The sequence below is a fragment of the Penicillium macrosclerotiorum genome (assembly GCF_028827735.1).
Source record: "Penicillium macrosclerotiorum strain IBT 26536 chromosome Unknown utg000010l_segment0_segment0, whole genome shotgun sequence".
Taxonomy (NCBI): domain Eukaryota; kingdom Fungi; phylum Ascomycota; class Eurotiomycetes; order Eurotiales; family Aspergillaceae; genus Penicillium; species Penicillium macrosclerotiorum.
The window spans coordinates 2,712,921-2,732,869 of record NW_026643089.1 but is presented as its reverse complement, the minus strand read 5'-3'; the positions used below and the strand labels follow the sequence as shown (position 1 = coordinate 2,732,869).

At 53.8% G+C, this 19,949-nt stretch overlaps 7 protein-coding genes across 7 annotated transcripts; 3 read left to right on the top strand and 4 right to left on the bottom strand.

Annotated features, from left to right (window-relative positions):
- Positions 1-458: 458 nt before the first annotated feature.
- On the top strand, positions 459-2,297 carry N7462_010580 (argininosuccinate synthase; the record flags this gene model as incomplete). The annotated part of the gene is made up of 9 exons (XM_057082294.1): positions 459-473; positions 606-648; positions 718-759; positions 833-853; positions 912-1,055; positions 1,121-1,173; positions 1,241-1,729; positions 1,797-1,876; positions 1,934-2,297. 9 exons carry the CDS (start codon positions 459-461, stop codon positions 2,295-2,297), a joined length of 1,251 nt encoding a protein of 416 aa, XP_056929334.1.
- A 473-nt stretch (positions 2,298-2,770) lies between these two features.
- N7462_010579 (putative salicylate hydroxylase) lies at positions 2,771-4,438 on the bottom strand (the record flags this gene model as incomplete). Its single annotated transcript, XM_057082293.1, has 7 exons — positions 2,771-2,808; positions 2,857-3,185; positions 3,242-3,980; positions 4,049-4,106; positions 4,177-4,253; positions 4,294-4,331; positions 4,392-4,438. 7 exons carry the CDS (start codon positions 4,436-4,438, stop codon positions 2,771-2,773), a joined length of 1,326 nt encoding a protein of 441 aa, XP_056929333.1.
- Positions 4,439-5,190: 752 nt separating this feature from the next.
- On the bottom strand, positions 5,191-5,388 carry N7462_010578 (uncharacterized protein; the record flags this gene model as incomplete). The annotated part of the gene is made up of 1 exon (XM_057082292.1): positions 5,191-5,388. The coding sequence occupies one exon, from the start codon at positions 5,386-5,388 to the stop codon at positions 5,191-5,193; it is 198 nt and encodes a 65-aa protein (XP_056929332.1).
- Positions 5,389-6,080: 692 nt separating this feature from the next.
- N7462_010577 (cytochrome P450) lies at positions 6,081-8,187 on the bottom strand (the record flags this gene model as incomplete). The annotated part of the gene is made up of 5 exons (XM_057082291.1): positions 6,081-6,285; positions 6,375-6,682; positions 6,803-7,260; positions 7,361-7,937; positions 8,065-8,187. 5 exons carry the CDS (start codon positions 8,185-8,187, stop codon positions 6,081-6,083), a joined length of 1,671 nt encoding a protein of 556 aa, XP_056929331.1.
- Positions 8,188-9,172: 985 nt separating this feature from the next.
- Positions 9,173-11,025, top strand: N7462_010576 (uncharacterized protein; the record flags this gene model as incomplete). Its single annotated transcript, XM_057082290.1, has 4 exons — positions 9,173-9,367; positions 9,462-10,149; positions 10,230-10,735; positions 10,798-11,025. 4 exons carry the CDS (start codon positions 9,173-9,175, stop codon positions 11,023-11,025), a joined length of 1,617 nt encoding a protein of 538 aa, XP_056929330.1.
- A 774-nt stretch (positions 11,026-11,799) lies between these two features.
- Positions 11,800-13,298, bottom strand: N7462_010575 (uncharacterized protein; the record flags this gene model as incomplete). The annotated part of the gene is made up of 2 exons (XM_057082289.1): positions 11,800-13,128; positions 13,239-13,298. The coding sequence occupies 2 exons, from the start codon at positions 13,296-13,298 to the stop codon at positions 11,800-11,802; spliced, it is 1,389 nt and encodes a 462-aa protein (XP_056929329.1).
- A 2,809-nt stretch (positions 13,299-16,107) lies between these two features.
- On the top strand, positions 16,108-19,400 carry N7462_010574 (glutamine amidotransferase subunit DUG2; the record flags this gene model as incomplete). Its single annotated transcript, XM_057082288.1, has 6 exons — positions 16,108-16,329; positions 16,414-16,539; positions 16,610-16,741; positions 16,803-17,348; positions 17,438-17,624; positions 17,689-19,400. 6 exons carry the CDS (start codon positions 16,108-16,110, stop codon positions 19,398-19,400), a joined length of 2,925 nt encoding a protein of 974 aa, XP_056929328.1.
- Positions 19,401-19,949: the final 549 nt, after the last annotated feature.

Below are 19,949 nucleotides of genomic sequence, written 5' to 3'. Positions count from 1 at the left end.
GTAGAAGCATTAGCTCGGCGTCCGTATGGATCCCGGAATGTCCGCACTTACAGTCAACAGCCTGCCTGGGCAAACCAATAGATTAGTCATAGAATTAGAGGGATGGCGGGGGAGCAGGAATTCTGCTGCGCTTCGTGACACCCTCATTGCTATTTGTGGGAGCTACCTGCAGACACAGCTAGTAAGTGGAGATGGTTGTTCCCTGCACGAGCCCTCCCCCCAGTAGTTTGTGCAGTCAAAATCGATAATCCGATCGCCCTGGCGTTTCCCGTGGATGCGGTGTGTGTTCACTCTTATCAGGGCTTATCGGCCGGTGTCGGCGCCAAGAGGTGTGACTCCCCCCGCCCGCACCAAAAACCCGCCTTTTTTTCGGATGACTCAATTCCTTTCTTGACCTTCTTCAACACTGCTTCCATCCGCCTTTTCGCTCGTCTCATATACACCGTTAAACACTCACAATGTCCAAGGGAAAGGTATGTCGCCTCAATTGGATGCTTCGCGGTCGCCGCAAATTCGATTGCCCACTTCCAGACCGCCACTCTCATCCCACCCGCTACACCTCCATTTGTCCCTCTCCCAGCTCGGCTGACCCGTTGATTGAATAGGTTTGCCTTGCCTACTCTGGTGGCCTCGACACCAGCTGTATCCGTATGACTATCTGCTGCAGAATTGATCGCCCTCAATTGCACAATGGCAATCGCTAATACCCTGTTCCAGTCAAGTACCTGATCGAGGAGGGCTATGAGGTTGTGTGTTTCAGTAAGTCGTATGCGCCATTAGTAGAGCCCCATCACGGGGGCTATTATAAAATAAATGCTAAGACTGTCTGCAGTGGCCGATGTTGGCCAGGAAGGTATAGTTGAAATCAATGCCCGCGGTCTAGCGACGCCTCGCTAAAACTTCCCCCCTAGAGGACTTCGAGGCTGCCCGCGAGAAGGCCCTGAAGATCGGTGCTCTCAAGTGCGAGATCGTCGATATCCGCCGTGAGTTCATCGAGGAGCTCTGCTTCCCCGCCATTGCTTGCAATGCTGTCTACGAGAATGTGTACTTGCTCGGTAAGTTGTCTTTTTGTTCTTGAGGCATCCGTATCTTTTTATCCCTTTACTAACCGGCATTCAAGGCACTTCCCTCGCTCGTCCCGTCATTGCTCGTGCCCAGATTGCCGTTGCTCAGGTAGGATACCTGAAAATTTCCCTCCTCATGTGGTCGGTAGTTTCTAATCCAGCAACTTCTACGATAGCGCGAGGGCTGCTTCGCCGTCTCCCACGGCTGCACTGGCAAGGGTAACGACCAGGTCCGCTTCGAGCTTGCCTTCTATGCTCTTCAGCCCAACATCAAGGTCATCGCCCCGTGGCGTGATCCCGTCTTCTATGAGCGCTTCGTCGGTCGTAACGATCTCCTCGCCTACGCCGCCGAGAAGGGCATCCCTGTCACCTCCACCAAGTCTAAGCCCTGGAGCATGGACGAGAACCTGGCCCACTGCTCTTATGAGGCCGGTATCTTGGAAGACCCCAACATCACTCCCCCCACCGATATGTGGAAGCTTACCCAGGACCCCATGACTGCTCCTGACCAGCCTGAGGACTTCACCATCCACTTCGAGAAGGGTATTCCCGTCAAGCTCGAGTACACCGAGAAGGGCCAGCAGAAGACTGTCACTGATTCCGTCGACCTTTTCCTGACTGCCAACGCTATTGCCCGCCGTAACGGCGTCGGCCGTATCGATATCGTACGTTATTTTATTTTTTCAATGCGTCCAACTAATTCCCTGACTCTATTTACTGACCCTTGTCTAGGTCGAGAACCGTTTCATCGGTATCAAGTCCCGTGGCTGCTACGAGACCCCCGGTCTTACCTGCCTGCGTTCCGCTCACATGTGAGTTATGTCCCAAATTAAAAGCCTCCATTTGAACACGACTAACTTGGTCTCAAGTGACCTTGAGGGTCTTGTGATGGACCGTGAGGTTCGTGCCCTGCGTGACCAGTTCGTCACCTTCAACTACTCCAAGCTCCTGTACAACGGCATGTACTTCTCCCCTGAGCGCGAGTTCCTGGAGGCCTCCATCACCGCCTCCCAGAAGTCCGTCAACGGCCTGGTACGCTGCCGTGCCTACAAGGGCACCGTCTCCGTCTTGGGCCGCCACTCCGACACCGAGAAGCTGTACGACATGACTGAGTCCTCCATGGACGAGATCGGTGACTTCTCTCCCGCTGAGACTACCGGCTTCATCAACGTCTCTGCTATCCGCCTGAAGAAGTACGGCCAGATGAAGGCCGCTGCTGGCGAGAAGCTGTAAAATATCCTCTACGCAAATGGAGCAAAAATACTCTTGATGATCTCGTCGACCCTTCGGACGGGGTTAGTCAGATTGAAGCCATATGCTGAGCATCACTGGCTTTCATGAGGCAAAAAATTGGGATTTCCTTTCATGTTTACCACGATGCAGTGAATTGTTTCCCCGACTGAATGAATTGTATAATGAAATAGAAAAAGTGGCAATTGTGGAAATTTTTCCTCTGTGTTCTCATATAGTATGTTTGTATTCTGCCTATCGGCTATAGATGAAGTAGATGAACCTTTATTTACACTTGCTTGAATGCATATATCCAGCCACCGAGGCTCCCGGTCACCGCGGGTCTCGTCATGTGGAATGAAGTCGTGAGCCCCTATCTGTTGAGTCTAGTCGTAAATGCCCCTCTGTTGGGGCAATGCCATGCAGCTTATTATGTTGAATAGTAATGGTTTGTGAGTTCAGCGGTATCAGCCATGTTACAGGCTGGCGTTGACCTTGGCTTCTGGATCGGTACCTGGCGGCAAGTTAGCGTGACTAAGAATCGGGGTATGGATTCAAGTACCAGTCCAGGTATCCAGGGCGGCCTTTTCAGCATCCCAGCCCCAGAGGATGCGCTGGGTCTCGCGATCCGACCACTTATCCGGATTGGATCCGTTTGACGATGCCCGGAATTGCTCGTCGCGCGCAACCTGCTCCGGGCCATCGGGCAGGTGCAGGGTGATACGGTTCTCGGAGCCAGACTGCTGCACTGTGTCGGCACGCTGTTTCCGCGACCTCTCGTAGGCCTGGAGAGCTCGAGGAATCTCATGCCGGGCCGAGATGGCGGATAAGAGAACGCCGAGGGCAGCCGCATCCTCGACGGCCTGAGCCGCGCCTTGAGCGACGTACGGACTGGCCCGGATTAGCGTTGCACAACGAGCAGGGGAGAGAGGCTTCTTGCTACTTACAGCATGGGGTGGCACGCATCACCGATCAAGGCCACCGACCCGCGAATCCACGTCTTGAGTGGACGATGCAGACACAACTTCCACTCGAGAACCTCGTCGGCGTCCACCAAGTCAATCAGCTTGCGCACCTTCTGGTCCCAGCCCTGGTAATGGTCGACCATCGCCTGCTTCGAGCCCTTAGTCGTCCATGACTCCTCGACTTCCTGCCGATCTGGATGAAGCAGGACAACGTTATACAGTTCATGGTTGCGAACGGGGTATGCGATAATGTGGCGCGAAGGCCCCAGCCAACGAGTCGCCTGCGGCTCGTCAATGAGCTCCTTCAATTCAGGATCCTGCTCCATCACACTGCGCGGCAGCACAATGCGGTATGCAGCATCACCCGTGGGAATCGCCTTGAGGGACGCATCGTCCAGTAGATGTCCACGAATTGTCGACTTGATGCCATCAGCACCGATCACAACATCGCCGCGGACGACAGTGCCGTTTGCAAGTGTGACAGTAGCCGGACTGAATTCAACATTCGTGACCGTCGAATTCACCCGCAACTCGACGTTATCCAAAGCCAATGCCCTGTCAATTAGAGCATTGTGCAGGTCTGCACGGTGGATGACCACTTGCTGCCCAAACGTCTTGTTCACGGGCATAGTTGCGAGCAATTCGCCGTCTGCCCATCGTCGGACGTGAATGTGCTCGAGTGCCACGTCCTGAGCATGGATCAAATCCGATACACCCCATCCTTGAAATTCAGGTCCTCGGTTAGTGGCGTTCTTCAAAGATAATTGAGTGAAGCCGCGGTTGACTCACGCTCAAACAGTCTTAACATATTTGGGGAGACCTGGATTCCAGCTCCAACCTCCATCAGCTAGACCGGCAATTATTAGTCACACCATCGCAGCCAATATTTCAATTTCTCAGGGGTGGGAATAGCATACTTTGGGGGCAGCCTCGAGAATCACGACATGGTGACCTCGAAGTCCCAGCGTCAGGGCAGCCGCTATGCCGCCAATGCCTACAAGGATTCGTCAATTGAGCTCCTCTCTGGAGAGCACCCCAATGATATGTAATCTGGGAAGAAAGCGTACCGGCCCTAGAGGATGTTAATACCTGGACGTCTACCATAGTCGATCGCTATCATTTTTGTACATACCCGACTACGATCACATCCAATGGCACCTTTGCCTGTTGCACCTTCATGCTGGGCGAAACAAATTTTGAACAGACTCGACCCGACCTATACCAGAAGTGCAAATGCGCGGAGAATACAAGACCACAAGCGAAAGCGTTACCCACGCAAAGAGCAAAAAAGAAAATCTCGATTGAAGACTCGTATGCCCCTGGCCAACGGTGGCTATTTCAAGAAAAATTGCAATTTGCGGGTGAGCTGTTTAGTTGGCCGAACGTCTGCCGTCCCACCCGTGCCACAGGAACCCCATCCTGCCTCCCTTTTAACATACATTCCGCCCATCGCTTTAATTTGATGGTTTTGTCCGGGATTCTAGCGAAAAAGGGGGGTGGGCACACTGATCGGCCTTTCGCGACCCTCTTGCTTCTCCACAGACTGGGGAATGCACCAGGATGCCAGCATGAACCGACTATCGAGAGCTGTCTCACTGCTTGATCGGAGTTAGCCCGGATGGCACTGGGCGGCTCCAGGCGGGCCCCGTTTGTTCACGGACTCGGAGTGACGAGGCCGATAACGTGGAAGGTTCAACTGTTGCCCTGGACTCCTCCGACGGGGCTTCAGGGACAATCACTATACAAAGCAGAATCTCATCAGTACACTGCTGCTCTCTTGCTCAGCTTTACAGCCTGCAATACGATATCTGAGGTTCGATTTTTTGCCCCCATTGACTTTGTGGCGTGCATTCGGAAGTCCGTGAGTCGCCGCTCGGCAAGCAGGCGATCGGGGGGACTGGCGGGCTCCGCCATTGGCCGCTAAGCCTTGTTCACTGGGTCTCTGGGGAACCGAGAACTTTGGACCGACACCCCCGGCTCTTTTGCGCTGCTTCATCTGCCGAGACCTCTCGCCCGCTCTCAAATGTGCTATCTTTCCCCTCCGAAGATCCGCCGGAATCCTGGAACATTGCGCAGACCTTCGACGCTAATTCCTCCCCGGTCGACTTCTCGTGATGCTGCTCGTACATGGGATTTGCGGGCAACACGGCAGATTTTGGACTCGTGCCTTGCCGATTGCACGCTCCCGTTGAGTTTGCCAAGGGTGATCATGACCTTTACCCCAGGTCAATGGCCATGAGCCAGGTTATCGCGTGGTATTATTAGCTTGCGCTCGACGAACCGGCTCTTCACGGAGAATGGCCCCCTTGTCCGATGGCCCGACCCTAAAGCCAGTCGAGTCATCAAGACATTCACATCCTTCTAGCTTTACCCGTCTCCCGCGTGGATCGACGCGCCACTCAATCCTCCTTGCTATGAGTTGGATTGAGTCTCGCCAGCATTGCAGATTCGGGCAAATGTCAGTTTGGGATGGCAGCGGTTATGACGTCAATCGCAAACGTGTGTCAATTTGATAATCTTCTCTCTGATACATCGTACATGGGTCTTTCCCCATCTGGAGTATAGAGTCGGGGTGCCCTCTGAAATTGCGCCAGCCTATCCAATGCCAGCTCCACCAGTGTCGTCCTTGCTTGCGGAGAATTGTACCCACTGTGGCCCTGCCCTCGGCTGATCTAGAAGGACCTGTCTTGCCGGAGTATACAAAAAGCCAAAGAGGTTCAAAGGTTGCCTTCCATACTCATCGCCCCCGGCATCTGTCTTCACCATCCTAGCCGGCGAATGTCCACTTCTTCAATGACAGAAAATCAAGTAGAGACCCCCGTCAGAGCGTCTCGGTGGCGTAATATGTGCTCATGCGATATTTGGTCTCCCCTTCATAGGAAGATAGGTCCTGCAACGCCAGCCTTCCCTCCTTCTCAATGGTCGTGCGGATTTCCGGACTGCGCGGTGCGATCCGGCACTCAAATGGATTAGGCCGCATATTGAGGCCATTACTAGATGGGTCACTCGCGGGCCAGGATGTGGCCCTCCCGGCAATTAGTTTCAATTATACCGAGTACGTGTCAAGACATGAAAGAAGAAGACACCGAACTTGGATTGGGAAGAGGGCACTTACGTGAAATCAAAAATGTCCACGGGAATCTCCTGGCCCTGAAAATCGAGCGCCTTCTCGATTCGGAATCCCCAAAGCAGCCGTGCGATCGTGATGAATGTTCCTTGCTCCGCCAGTCCCTGGCCACTGCACACGCGCCGCCCCCATCCAAAGGTCATGTACCCCTTCTCATTTGGAAATGGACGCTGGTCAGGACTCCCCTGGATATAGCGATCGGGGTTGAAGCGGTCTGGTTCAGGAAATTCTCGCTCGTGGTGGTGGATGGCCCAGACGTTCCCCTGGACCCAGGTGTGTTTGGGAATCAGCCAGCCCTAGAGGCCAAGTGATCAGTACTCATAATATCCACGCCGTTCTTGGAGCCGACTCTGAAAGTTGGATCTGGCTTGCCAGGATGCGGGAAAGTGCTTAGCACAGCTGCTTGGCTTCCATACCTTATAGCGATCGTCCTTGATCGGTGCATGCGGCTGTCCGCCAATAATGGCGACGGATCTCCACCGCAGCACCTCCTTCATGAAAGCCTTCACATACGGCAACTCTGGCTCATCTTGGAATGTCGGGCTTCGATGTGGACCCACCACGCGGTCTAGCTCGTCCCATGCTTTGGTTAGGGTCTCCGGGAAGGCGCAGCAGGCGAGGATGAAGGTAACCAGCGTCGAGCTTGAGGTGTCGCTGCCCGCGCCGAAGAGGTTGCCTGAGAGCGAGGAGATCTCCATCCGGGAGAGGTTGTGCTTTGGCGCTTCGTCGAAGATCTTCTTTGCGTAGCATTGGTCTGCGTCCGGGTTCTGGGCTGCTTCCTCGGCCAACGCGTAGAAGAAGGGCCGGCCACGGCCTTGTCCTCCACCCAGACCCTGTTTCCACGGTGCCATCCAGTTAGGAAATCTGGCGAGGACTGTAGAGTATCAGCGTCTTGTAATTCAGTGCAACTCTACGCTTGCTTCTTCAAATGTTTCAATCCTCATGAGACTTGACCAATACAAGGGTCCACGTACATGGAAATGACTCCATCAGCATGGGAAAGGTTTTCCCGGGCACGTTCAGCTCCGCTGCGCGCTGCATGACTGCAATTACTTCCGTAATGATTGGATCCATGAATGTCGCCACGCGCCGCCCAAAGCCGATAATCGAGACGACGCTCGTCGCATACCGCTCGAAATGTTTGACGTACTGCGTCGGCTCCTGCAGCAGATCCAGCGCAACCACTTTGCTCTCGTCATTCTGGAAGCCACGATAATTGCGGACTTGCTGCAGGCCGACTCCCATATGTGTCAATTTCCGGTGCAGACGCCAACGATCACCGTAGTACATGTTGACGAGGTTAGACTGGCCGGCGCCCAGCTCGCTGAAGACGACCATGCGCGGGCGGGATGCGTAGATGGCGGCGCGCTTGTCGAGGAGCTCGCTAGCGGCCCAGGCATCGCAGATCCAGATGGTCGGCCGGCGACCGGTCCAGAAGGTGATCAGGGGTGAATCATATTGCTTTGAGAGCTGCTCAAAGTAGATCCATGGCTTGTTCGGTGGAAGGAGGTGCGTGTTCCCGATGATTGGTAAAGGTAGCGGGCCGGGTGGCTTCAGGATTCAGTGTCAGTATGAACGCGTTTCCGGCCACTGGGGTGAGTCCTTGGCCTTTTTGAGGTGAACTTGCCATCTGAAAATACAAATATAGCATGCGGGCGTAGTCTATCATCAGGCATACTCCAATGACACCCAACACCCAGGGATATAGGGTGGCAACCCTGACCTGGTTCCATGATGGCTGGCTCAGAATACGTTGGGCAGATATGAGGGCGATGAGCTCCTCAACCTTTTCGACAATCATCCTGAAGTTCAGATCCTGTTTTCAGTGACCGCGGGTGGCCGCTGCTTGCTAAATTTAAAGAGCGCCTGATCACTGCTGGCGTTGCGCTGGACTCAGGATCTATATATGCAGGAGCCGCCTCCAATGGAATGGCCTGTAAATATGCCTGATTACCATTTCTGACCCCACCTTCGAGCGATTACTGCCGACGACTTTATGACCGCTAGATCCGGCGGGGCAGGATGTCTTGGTATCACTAGGGATGTATCAGGGTCATCGAGGATCTCGTATGGAAGGAGCCGGGTCTCCACTGGGAACTCTCCTCTTGTCTTCATTTGAATGCGGGCAAAGCCCCACATTCAGCATGCCTGTTGAAGAAATGATAAATGGGGTATTAATTTGTGGACCAGGAATTGATCAAACATTCAATTCTCCATGGCCAATTTCACTAATATTCTGTTACCTAGTCAACATGTGTATAAAACGAGGATCAGCAATTCTAGGAACATCAATAGCCAGGATAGGATCCGCTACATAGGCCCTAGGTCCATCCATGAGATCTGGAATGACGGAGCTTGCGTATCTGACTACTACGTATGCTTATGAATTCTCCAGTGGGGCCCACGGCCCCAGATTTTTCCCCAGACTCGTTTCTTTGCGGGGTCTGTGGGGGTTTCCCAGACACCCAAGTTGGGCATCCCGATCGCTGATAGCGAATACCTGATCAAGCCAGCTGTTTGAGTCATGCAATTTCTCGATCTAGAGTCTTCTTGGTCGGCAGGCGGAGCCAGGGTATGTCTTTGCTTCTTCCCCTCACGAAGATCTCGGCACAGAGGACTTTGGGTGGGTGCCGATTGTTTATAGATGCGATGCACCCCATGCAAACAGGAAGATAATGTGGGGGAGACAATATACAACAAGTGCATACTGCTGTCGCTCTGTGGATGAGAAAAATTGACTGAATAACCACTCGAAAACCCATTGCCATAAGGAAGGGGCCACCGCAATGTCAGACCATAATCTATCGACGACGTCGCTCTGGCAGAACCGGAAATGTCTGTCTCTCTGCTGTCTAGTTTCGATGGCCAATATGCAGTACGGATTTGATTTGGCCGCAGTGGGCTCGTTGCAGGCCATGCCGGGCTTTCTCAAGGTCTTTGGCTATCCAGATCCTGGATCGGACACGGGCTATGCAATAGACGTGAGTGAATATATATTCGTATATCTACAAGACCTCGGACTACCACGCGGCCGCACCCGTGCCTGAACCCACCACAATTAACAATCATCTGCAGAGTACCGTCCAGCAGTTAATTACCTCCCTGCTCACCCTTGGCTCCTTTGTTTCCTCCCTCGTGGCTGGCTTCTTCTCCAGCTATTTCGGCCGCCGGCATGCGCTCTGGCTCGCCTGCATCGTCAATGCCATCGCCTGCGGTATCCAGATCGGCACCACCTCTCCTGGAGTGCTCTACTTTGGTCGTCTGCTGCTCGGCTTCGCTAATGGCTTCCTCGTGACATTTTCCAACATCTATACGGCGGAGGTTGCGCCAGCACACATGCGTGGCGTCATGGTCGCTCTGTTCGCGTACTGGGTCAATATCGGGAGCATCCTCGGCGCAGTCGTCGATAACAAAACCAAGGAGCGACTTGATGCCCTTTCCTACCGCATCCCCTTGGCATGCCTGTATATCGTCCCGACACTGCTCTTTATCGCGCTATTCTTCGTTCCCGAGAGTCCACGCTGGCTGCTGCATCGCGGCCGGGACGAAGCGGCTCGCAAGGCACTGGAGCAGCTGCGTGGCCGCAGTTACGCCACACTCCTGGCGCCCTCGAGTCCCGTCGACAGTGGTGATGAGCGTTGTAAAGGGGATAGTGGAAACGCATTACCAACTCTACTAGAGATCGAGTGGGCAGAGATGGTAAAGGGCGTGGAAGAGGAGAAGCGCGAGCAAGGGGATGTTTCCGCGCTGGATATGTTCCGCGGTACGATAGAGCCACTAATCCCTAAGACCGTTTGAAATTGTTATGACAAAGAAGAATACCCTTGCTAACCCAATTCGCAGGCGCGGACCTCCGCCGGACGATCTTATGCTACTGCATGATCGGCTGCCAGACAGCGTCGGGCGTGTGGTTCTTGATCGGCTACCAGACATACTTCTTTACGGTGTGCGGTATCACCAAGGCTTTCGAGTACTCTGTGATGAACACCTGCTTCGGTTTCCTAGGTGTGAATATCGGTATGTATGCGATTCGCGCGGTACTGGGTCGGCGCGCGATTTTAATGCTCGGCGCCCTAGCCTGTGGCCTGTGTCAGCTGGCCAGCGCTGTGGCGGCGACGGTCAGTCCAAATACGCTGCCAACGGGCCAGACGCTGGTGGCATTCACCGCGCTCTTTATGTTCTTCTACAACGGATGTGTCGGAGCGGCAAGCTACCCGGTTGCGACAGAGCTGGTGAGCTCGAGGCTGCGGGCGTGGACAGTCGGAACGGCGACATCACTGGGGTATTTATTGGCTTGGCTGGTGAATTTCTGCACGCCATATTTCATTAATCCAGAGCACCTGAATTGGGTGAGTAAGCGACGCTAAGAGACATTGACGCTAATGCTAACTTTTCTCTGTTTCGTTCACAGGGCGCGCAGTACGGGTATATTTGGTTTGCATCAAATATGTTCTGCGTAGTCTTTTTCTATTTCTTCATGCCTGAAATGAAAGGGCGGTCTCTCGAGGAACTGGACGAGATCTTTGCGGCTCGAGTACCGGCCCGCAAGTTCGAGTCTTATCAGACCGTCATTCGAGAATTGGCCAGAATTGACGCAGTCAATGCAAAGAGTGCTGGTCAACATATCGAGAAAATATAACTTAATCTCATCGTCAAATTCTATGGAGGATACTGTGATACGAATGACATGATGGGTTAAGTGCCAAGGATGAAATGGTGTGTAAATCACTTTTCCAATATTCAGTGATCCCCCGGAGGTATGAAAAAGGCCGACCATTTGACTGGGCCATACCATGCATGCTTCTTTTATGTGCTATTGATGATAATAGACTAAATGAATTGAATATGCAATTGGGTGATATCATTGTAAGAGGATTGCGAAGCTTACTTGCGTGTGGATTTTGTACGATGATTCGCATGGCACTGACAATAAGACTCATGCCTTCCTGGATCTACTTGCAATTCAATGTTCATGACATACCATCGAGATCTGCCATAAAAATATCAAATCTTTAGTGAAAAATGATGTAGATAGCTTTTTTTGGTTCTAGAAGAGTATCTAGGAAGAAAGAAGCCGACCATTGGACACCGATAACGGTAATAAAATCACAATCGCTATTTAACGCCATGGGATTCATGCTTGCATCAAGATAAAAGAAAAAGCCGAGAAATGAGCGAGCCCGGGTGGAAAAGGGCAAGAAAAAGGAATGAACAGAAAATAACAAGAAACTGTTAGATAGTCATGTTGGAATGGTCATAATCATAAAATCTGAGTGGTTTATGTGTCAACAGGGTTTGCCGCATGTTGAAAAGGAAGTTGTACAAAGAGGAGGCTGGAAAATATACAGGCCAGGCTCACGTATAATGGAATTGAGCACCGCCGCTGCAAGAGGCGGCCGTCGAATTCTGTCGTTCAAGCGGTGAACATTAGGCGCAAGCGGCTTGGGCCCTTCTTCTTCTTCTCCTTCGGGCGCTTCTCTTTCTCCGACACGTGTGTGCCGGTCCTGGAGGGTGCATTGCTTGGGGCTCTGCTCGGCGCCTTGCTTGGCGCCCGGCTTGGTGCGCGACTAGGCGCTTTATTTGATGGCTTCGATGATCGCGTGAACAATCCCGATGGGGCTTTAGATGCAGTCTCTGGCTCTCTTCTGGAGCGACCACGCCTTGTTTCTGGTTGGGATGTGGCCTGGGAAGCGCGTGAACGCCGAGACCGTCGAGAAGATGCCACAGAGCCGTCGTCATTGAATTTGAAGCGCGGGTCTTTCTGGGCACGGGCGGTAGAAACATCAATGCCGGACAGGGCGGCAGCACGGGGGGTAATAAACTCGCCGTCGACGGATGTGCCGACGCTGACAGCTTCCATGTCGGCCACGCCACGGCGCCACATCTCGACGCGACTCATTTCTTGGACATCAAACTCCATCATTTCGTCCATGCCGGTGGATTCTTTCTCCCCCTCGCTTGTGCCGCCCGCTTGGATTTTCTTGATGATCTTGTAGCCGCCGAACATGACGACAGTCACGCCAAGACCGACACCGGCGGCGATGAGGAATTGTGGGCTGGCGAGCAGGGCCCAGACGGTAGGCGCGGCGGTCTTGAAGGCGGATAGGGCGGCCGGGCCCATTTTACTGGCCAGGTTGCTGATCTCCGCGAGGGTGAGAGCGACAGCAGCCATGGCATCGGGATTCTTCTGGAGATGGGAGATCGTGGCTGTTGCACTATGCTGAACGCAGTGGGCCTCTTCTAACAGCCACTGGGCACGGCTAACGAGGCCATCCATTTGCTGTTTGTCGTTCTGGGCAGGCTCGGGGGGATTGTACATGGATAAAGCTGTTGGGTGAGCCTCTCCGTATGCGAGATCCATGTCGATGTGAGCATCCGATTTGGAACGAGCGGTAGCTGGACGAGCCGGTTCACGGACGGTGACATCGTGGTGAGTATGCCGGCGAGGGAGACCTTCTGCGGGGCCATAGTGAGATTCGGGCCTCCCGGTTGCCGAATGCAAGTCTTGCTCATAGCGAGACGAGGCCCGCGGATGTTGACTGCGACTCGAGTGATGCCGTGACCGGCTACGATGGCTTCGTCGAGACCCTGCTGCGGAGGGTGCATCGTCGATTTGGTAGGTGGCGAGAGCACGCAGCGCCTGTTGCTCTGCAATCTTGGCATTGCGCTCCGAGTTGAAGTGAGACTTGCGCTCTTTGTATGCGGCTTTGGCCTGAGCGAAGACGCCGAATAGTTGTTTACTCTGTCAAGATGTCAGGAGGGGTGGTCTAGGTTCACGCTGGCTTTGATGTCGAATTCAACAATCAAATAGCCAGCTGATTAGCATCGGGGCCGGGCGAAGGGCTGGCTTACCGTGCTGACGACCTTGCCGGACTTGTCAATCACGGCGATCGTCTGGCCGAGGGGTGCCATCACAAACAATAGTCGATGCCGACTGCCGGTCGGGGAAAAACACTCATCAGAAAGCGATAACGACGATCAGGTCGATGAAGTGACGAAGCGGTGTAGAGCACCAGGCGCAGGTCGTTCAAAAGTAATGCAGAATCAGCCCTGGTCGAGAAGGTATAAGTATAAGCGTGAAAGTTTGAAGGCAAGGAAAAATCCCAGGGTCAGCGCCGCCAAAGTCTAATATAAAAATAAGACCCAGCTGGAGTAGAAAACGAATAGCCTTGCGAGACAATGCCGAAATGCCCAAGATGATTAATCAGGTGACGTTCCTTACCTGAAAGGACTTGAGGAGGAAGATTTTTCCCACTCGACAGCAAGAAGGATCAGCGGAAAAGTCCGATCGGAGGAATCGAGCACGAGTACCGAGCAAGTCGTTTGAAGGAACTCGAGTAGTACTCCAGGAAAAAACGATGCAGGACGACTGAGTCGAGGGAGCTGGGGACGATGGCATCAACGTGCAGGAGAGCTGCAGGCGTTGGGCAGAGCAGCGAACAGGAGCTCCTCTGGGGCCGTAGGGCAGAGGCGGTTGGGTAGGGAGTCGAGCGATGCGATGCTTTGCGATGCGTTGTACGGCGGTACTAGTCCCAGTGCCTAGGCAGAAGCGAACACTCCAGCGATTGGCAGCTCCGATCTCCAATCAGCGCCACGACTACCCATTCAAGTGGTTGGGCAGGGAGAAATCCTCGGCCTTGGAGGATCGGTGTGATGGGCCAGCGGGGACTATCAGGGACTCCGAAGGCGGGGGTTGCAAAGGAGGTCCGAACGGTGATTTGTACGAGGTATTTGTACCATAACATACTAATTAATCAGTTCCGGAGTTTTCACTGACTTTTTACATATTAATTAAAGCCTAGGCTCCGTGGAGTCAGGAGATTTCATCTACGGTATGGGGTACTAGCATGCTACCCGTCTGGGCCGTCCAGGAACCAAGTCACCATAACAATAGTAACTGAATCACTAGCCTTGGGAGTGAAAAACAAGATGACAATATCACATTGCGGGGCTTCCCCCAATCACACATGCGAACACCGGAAGAAGCGGTGACCAACGGTTTGTGATTGGAAGAGTTCGTCACCGCCACTGTGGCTGGTGCCCAAGGTACCGGGAGGGTACACAAAGGGTACCTGGGCACAGTATGGAGCCCATGCATAGACACCAGGTCCCGGGTACTCTGTCACCAGGACGAGAAGTACTCCGGCCGCTCCGACAAGCCACAATGTGGCGGTGCTCTCAACACTCAGCCGTCCGACACGATCTCATGATGAATTATTTGACATGGATGGTGGCATAGGAGAACCAGGATTATTGGTTGCGTGAACTAGGTGAGCTGGTTGCACGGTTTATTGGTATATTTGGCTGGATAGGCAATCGAAGCAATCTTCCGACTATATGGAAGCACGAAATATAGAGGCAGCAACCGTAAAGACACCAATTCCAATCCGGGCGAAGACGTCGAATGATGCCATCACGGCTGTGCAACAGCAGGATAAGAACGTATGCAGAGAGATTATAGCAACTGCGGAGAACTGCGCGACGAGAGAGAAAGGGCCATTACGTACTCCGTATAGGTAGTTAGCCAGTGGTGACCTCCCCAATCACAAATTGCAGACTATCTGGATCAATCAACGGGTTGCGCCTGTCTCCGGTCACCTGTCGTGTACCAGCAAATCAAATGGCCAGTTGCAGGACGGTGAAGAATATTGCTCGGCCTCCCGGCAAGACTATGACGAAGCCCTCCCAACCTTTCAGGGGGAGGGGGGAGGGACGAGGCCTAGAGCCCATTTGATGCATGGGCATCTGGCTTATCTTTCCGGGAGCCCCTGCTGGCTATATGTCGATCAACATCGGTGTATGGGGATCCATCTGTCACTGACTTCACTTCACTTCTTTGCAGTCCACAGTCTACAGTTCACAGCAGTGTCTAGATATAGCCCGTGGATAATAATCTCGGGGCTGGCGTTGAGCTCTGTTATTCTGTTTCTTTGATCTTCTCTGGATCTGGCGGCTCTCTCGAACCCGCAAAGTCACCATCGCCGGCTCGATGGCTGTATTAAGCGACCATCCATTCCGACCGCCGGTGGCCCGGCTCCTCTGGGAACCCAGGTGAGTTCAATCAGCTTCCTTCAGCAGCTCAAATCGGCGGCGTCGATCGGACCCTCATTGTCCAGTAGCGCGATTGGGTGAACCGCGGGGGCGGATGGGGCAAGACGAGCATGGAGCATGGAGCATGGAGCAAGTATCATACGGCATCATGGAATCTGGAGCATAGGACGTGGAGCATATAGTGCATAGAGAGCCAGCATGAACGCATGGAAGCACGGAAGCATAAAAGCATGAAAGCATGAAGAAGCCATGCGACCGGGATGCAACCGAGCAGCTTCACGCTGAGCCGAGCCGATCTTCCCCCACGTCTCGAAAAACTATCACGAACTGCTGACTGACTCGATTTTGTGATGTTGTGCTCCGTCTAGGCCCGCCTGCTGCTGGAATAAGAGACATGCGAGGGATGGTGAGTCGAATACCTTAGCGATGGTGCAATGTTGTTGTTGCTGGTTGATTTTCGTGTTCGGTGCTTCCCGCACCGCCCGATGATTCATTCCGGTCCGGCCTCTTTTTGCCCTTCACCCCAACCCCCGGAGTCCAGGGACAGGTTAAATCGAACAGGATCTGCCAATTGATAGAAATTGAATCACTGGCAGTGGATTGTGTGGCTGTGGCTGTTTCAAGATTGAGCTCCGAGATCCTGTAAACTTGGCTGACGGTTCTGTCCGCAATGGACACAGTGGACTCGGGAAGCGCGTCCGAGGTCGAGGACCAGTCGAAAAGCTGGGGCTCCGATGCGCGTACGATTCTCCAGACGGCCGACAATGCGAGCAATGCCCACCCACACGGAGACTGTGGCATTGGTCATCGTGTGCTGGCCAGTCGCTCCGTTTTGGCTCTGGTGATTGACGAAGAGTGTGTGTTTGCCGGTCTGCAGGGCGGTGACATTGTGGTAAGTCAAGCTCCAGCGAAGTATCAATAAGCGGCACTTGTTTCCTAGCCTTGTCGATCGTATATCTGACTGCAGATGCTCTAGGCCTGGTCTCTCGAGACCTACGACTTGGTTTTGTCGGTACATGCCCACAAAGAAAGTGTTTTGGGCCTCTACCTCTCCGAAGATGGCAACCTTCTCTTCTCCAGCGGTGGTGATTCTGTAGTTAATGTAGGTAGCAATCCAGGCTATCGGACCTCATCACGACAATCCATGAGGAGGAGCTAATGTTTGTAAACAGGTGTGGTCAACGAGAACGTTCGAACGGCTCTACTCGATCTATTCGCACCACGACGTGGGTGATATTTTCACAGTCGTCTACTCATCGAGTAACCAAACCATCTATTGTGGTGCTCAGAATACAAGTATTCAGGTAACCTTGTTTTCTCACTTATTGAATCCCGTTGCTTTTGGTCATTCTCTGACTGTCCCAGTGGTGCGATCTATCCGAAGAGGGATCGACGCTGAACCAAACATCGGCGGCACATCCATCAAAGCGCGCGCATCGCTTTTTTGACTCTCGAGGCCCGGATGGAAGCCGTGCACCACGGCCCTCAGACGGGACCCATTCGGTCTCAGAGGGCGGCCGTGTATTGACTTTCAAGCGAGACCATCACAAGCTCTTTGCCCACCATGGCTATGTGTATTCCATGCTCTTGGTGAAGGGCCTGGTTGAGTCGGTCCCATCAGAGGAGGCCCTGCTGACTGGTGCAGGTGATGGTGCGGTGAAGCTGTGGCGGCTTGGTCAGAATGGAGTGGCGCCCACCCAGATCGCAAAACTACAGAATGGAGACCCCGTGCTTTCCATTGCAGTTGAAGGATCGCTGCTCTACTGTGGACTTTCGGGTGGCGCTCTCAACATCTGGAATCTAGATTCTCATCAGCTAGTCAAGCGAATCGCCCGCCATACTGACGACCTATGGGCAGTCCAAGTCATCCAGGGAGTTGCAATCTGCGGAGATGCAACGGGTACAGTCAAAGTATGCTCCTCTGCCCCCTTTCTCCCCCTTCCGGTTCAATGCGGGTCAATCTCAGCATTTTATCTTACCTAAGTACTCACATAAGCCAGAAATTCAATTCCAGATTTGAAGAAGTAGGCGGGTGGGTTGCCCACGAAGGAACCATGCTCGCTTCCGCCGCTAGTCGGGTCAAGGACCGACACATTTATGCTACCGGCGGTAACGACAACACTGTCGGGATCTGGGATTTGACCGAATTCTTCCTGACCCAAGAAGAGCTGCCCCCTATCAGCAATGGTACGTATCTAGCACCCGCAGTCTTATCGGAACAGGATCTTTTTCTGATGCACTCAAATTACAGATGAAATGGTCAACAGCCTGGCCAAGTTTGTCTCGTTCAAGACCATCTCGGCAAGCCCCAAGTTTGCCGGCGAATGCAATCAAGGTGCTGCATTCCTTCGTCGACACTGCAATTATCTCGGGGCCAAGACAAAACTCCTGACCACTGGTCAAGACACCAATCCCATCGTGTATGCGAGATTCAATGCTACTTCACCTGAGAAGGTGGACAAGACGATTCTTTTCTATGGCCACTATGATGTTGTCGGGGCCGATTCTAATCGACCCAAGTGGAAGTCAGACCCTTACCAACTGACTTCGATCAATGGGTTTCTTTACGGCCGTGGGGTCTCCGATAATAAGGGACCTATTCTTGCTTCTCTTTATGCTGCTGCCGATCTCGCTCGAACCAAGGCCCTTCGCTGCAACGTTGTTTTCCTGATTGAGGGCGAAGAAGAATCCGGCTCCCAAGGCTTCCACCAGACCGTCCGGGACCACAAGGTCCAGATTGGCCCGGTGGACTGGATCTTACTGGCCAACAGTTACTGGCTAGATGACTATAACCCTTGCTTGACGTACGGACTGCGCGGTGTCGTGCATGCGAACCTGGTTGTGACAAGCGACCACCCCGATCTTCACAGTGGCATCGACGGGAGTGCCTTACTCGATGAACCGGTCAAGGACCTCTCGATTCTAGTGTCTACCTTAGTGGGACGGAAGGGTAAAATCAACTTACCTGGCTTCCATGATCCGGTCCGTCCTCTGACTGGGGCCGAGCAGAAGCGGTTTGAGGCCATTGCCGACGTGTTACTCCCACAACATCCTGAGATCTCCGACCGCCAGGCCCTGATCAAGTCGCTGATGTACCGTTGGCGGGAGCCGTCACTGACCGTCCATTCCATGGAAGTCCCCGGCAGCAAGAGTGGCACGGCCACCATCGCTCGCCGGGCCAAGGCGAGCCTTTCGATTCGCATCGTGCCCGATCAGCAAGCCGACGAGGTTGCAGCGAATCTGACAGCGTACGCCCAGGAACAGTTCGACCAACTCGAGTCCCAGAACGACCTCACGGTCGAGATTACAGGCAAATCGGATGCCTGGCTGGGCGACCCGGACAACGAAATCTTCGCTACGCTGTCCGAAGCCATCACTGCCGCATGGACCCCTGACCGACCCCCCTCCAAGCACCAATACCCCTCTCTGCCGCCACTCATCCATGGCCCATCGATCGCCTCCGCCAAGCCTGCCAGCATCCCGGGGCAGCTCCTCCGCAAAGACTCCTCCGATAGCCTCGCCTCCCATGTGGACCGGGTGATCACCTCCACCACGACTTCCTCGGCGGCCGGCACTCGCAAGCGTTCGGCCCAACCGATCGCCAGCGTGCCCACCTCCTCGACGCTGACACAATCTGCATCTACGCCGCCGGAGGACCCGGTCGCTTTGCCTACGCGAACCACGTTCACGCCGCCCAGCAGCCTCGGCGCCCTGTCCGGTGGGCGGGCCGTAGCCTCGGACCCCTCCCCCGCGGTCGTAACCCCCATCTTCATCCGTGAGGGCGGGTCCATCCCGACAATCCGGTTCCTGGAGAAGGAGTTCTCCGCGCCGGCAGCGAATCTGCCCTGTGGCCAGGCCAGCGACAATGCGCATCTAGATAACGAGCGCATGCGCGTGGAGAATCTGTACAAGAGCCGTGAGATTTTCCGGTACGTGTTTGCGCACTTAGTGGATAAAACGTGATCCCCGACAGAAAAGGGGGGCAAGGAGGTGGGCAACTTGGATCGCTCGGTAATTTTGTTTCTCGGTATCTGCGCGTCTGCAGTGGTTGATCCACTCTTTTCTCGTTCTTGAGCCATGTTGCTTTTTTTTTTCTTCTCTCTGTCTGACTTCTGCTCGTGTATTGGTACATTTCCTCTGTTGCCGGTGTTCTCTGCTGGTCCCGTGTGTACAAGTATATGCTGCATAGAAAACAACCCTCATTGGAGTTGATTGGATAGGGTCCTGCAATGCTCATGCAACGGATCCTTCCCAGCACTCTTCCGCGCAAGTCAAAAATCGAGAATTCCTGTGGACCGGAGGTTCCCGACTTCCCGTATGGCGTTAGTTACTGTCGTGGCAGAGTGGGCTCCTGGTGGGGTTTTGGGGGGTTTGGAGGGGGGGAATGAGGCCGTTGGCGCCGGGGTGACGGGTAACGGCTTCCGAGGCTTTGGGACGAGCCCAGGCCATCGGGTCCAGGACTTCGTTCTCGGTATACACCAAATCGAAGAGCATGCCGGATTCCGACAGCTG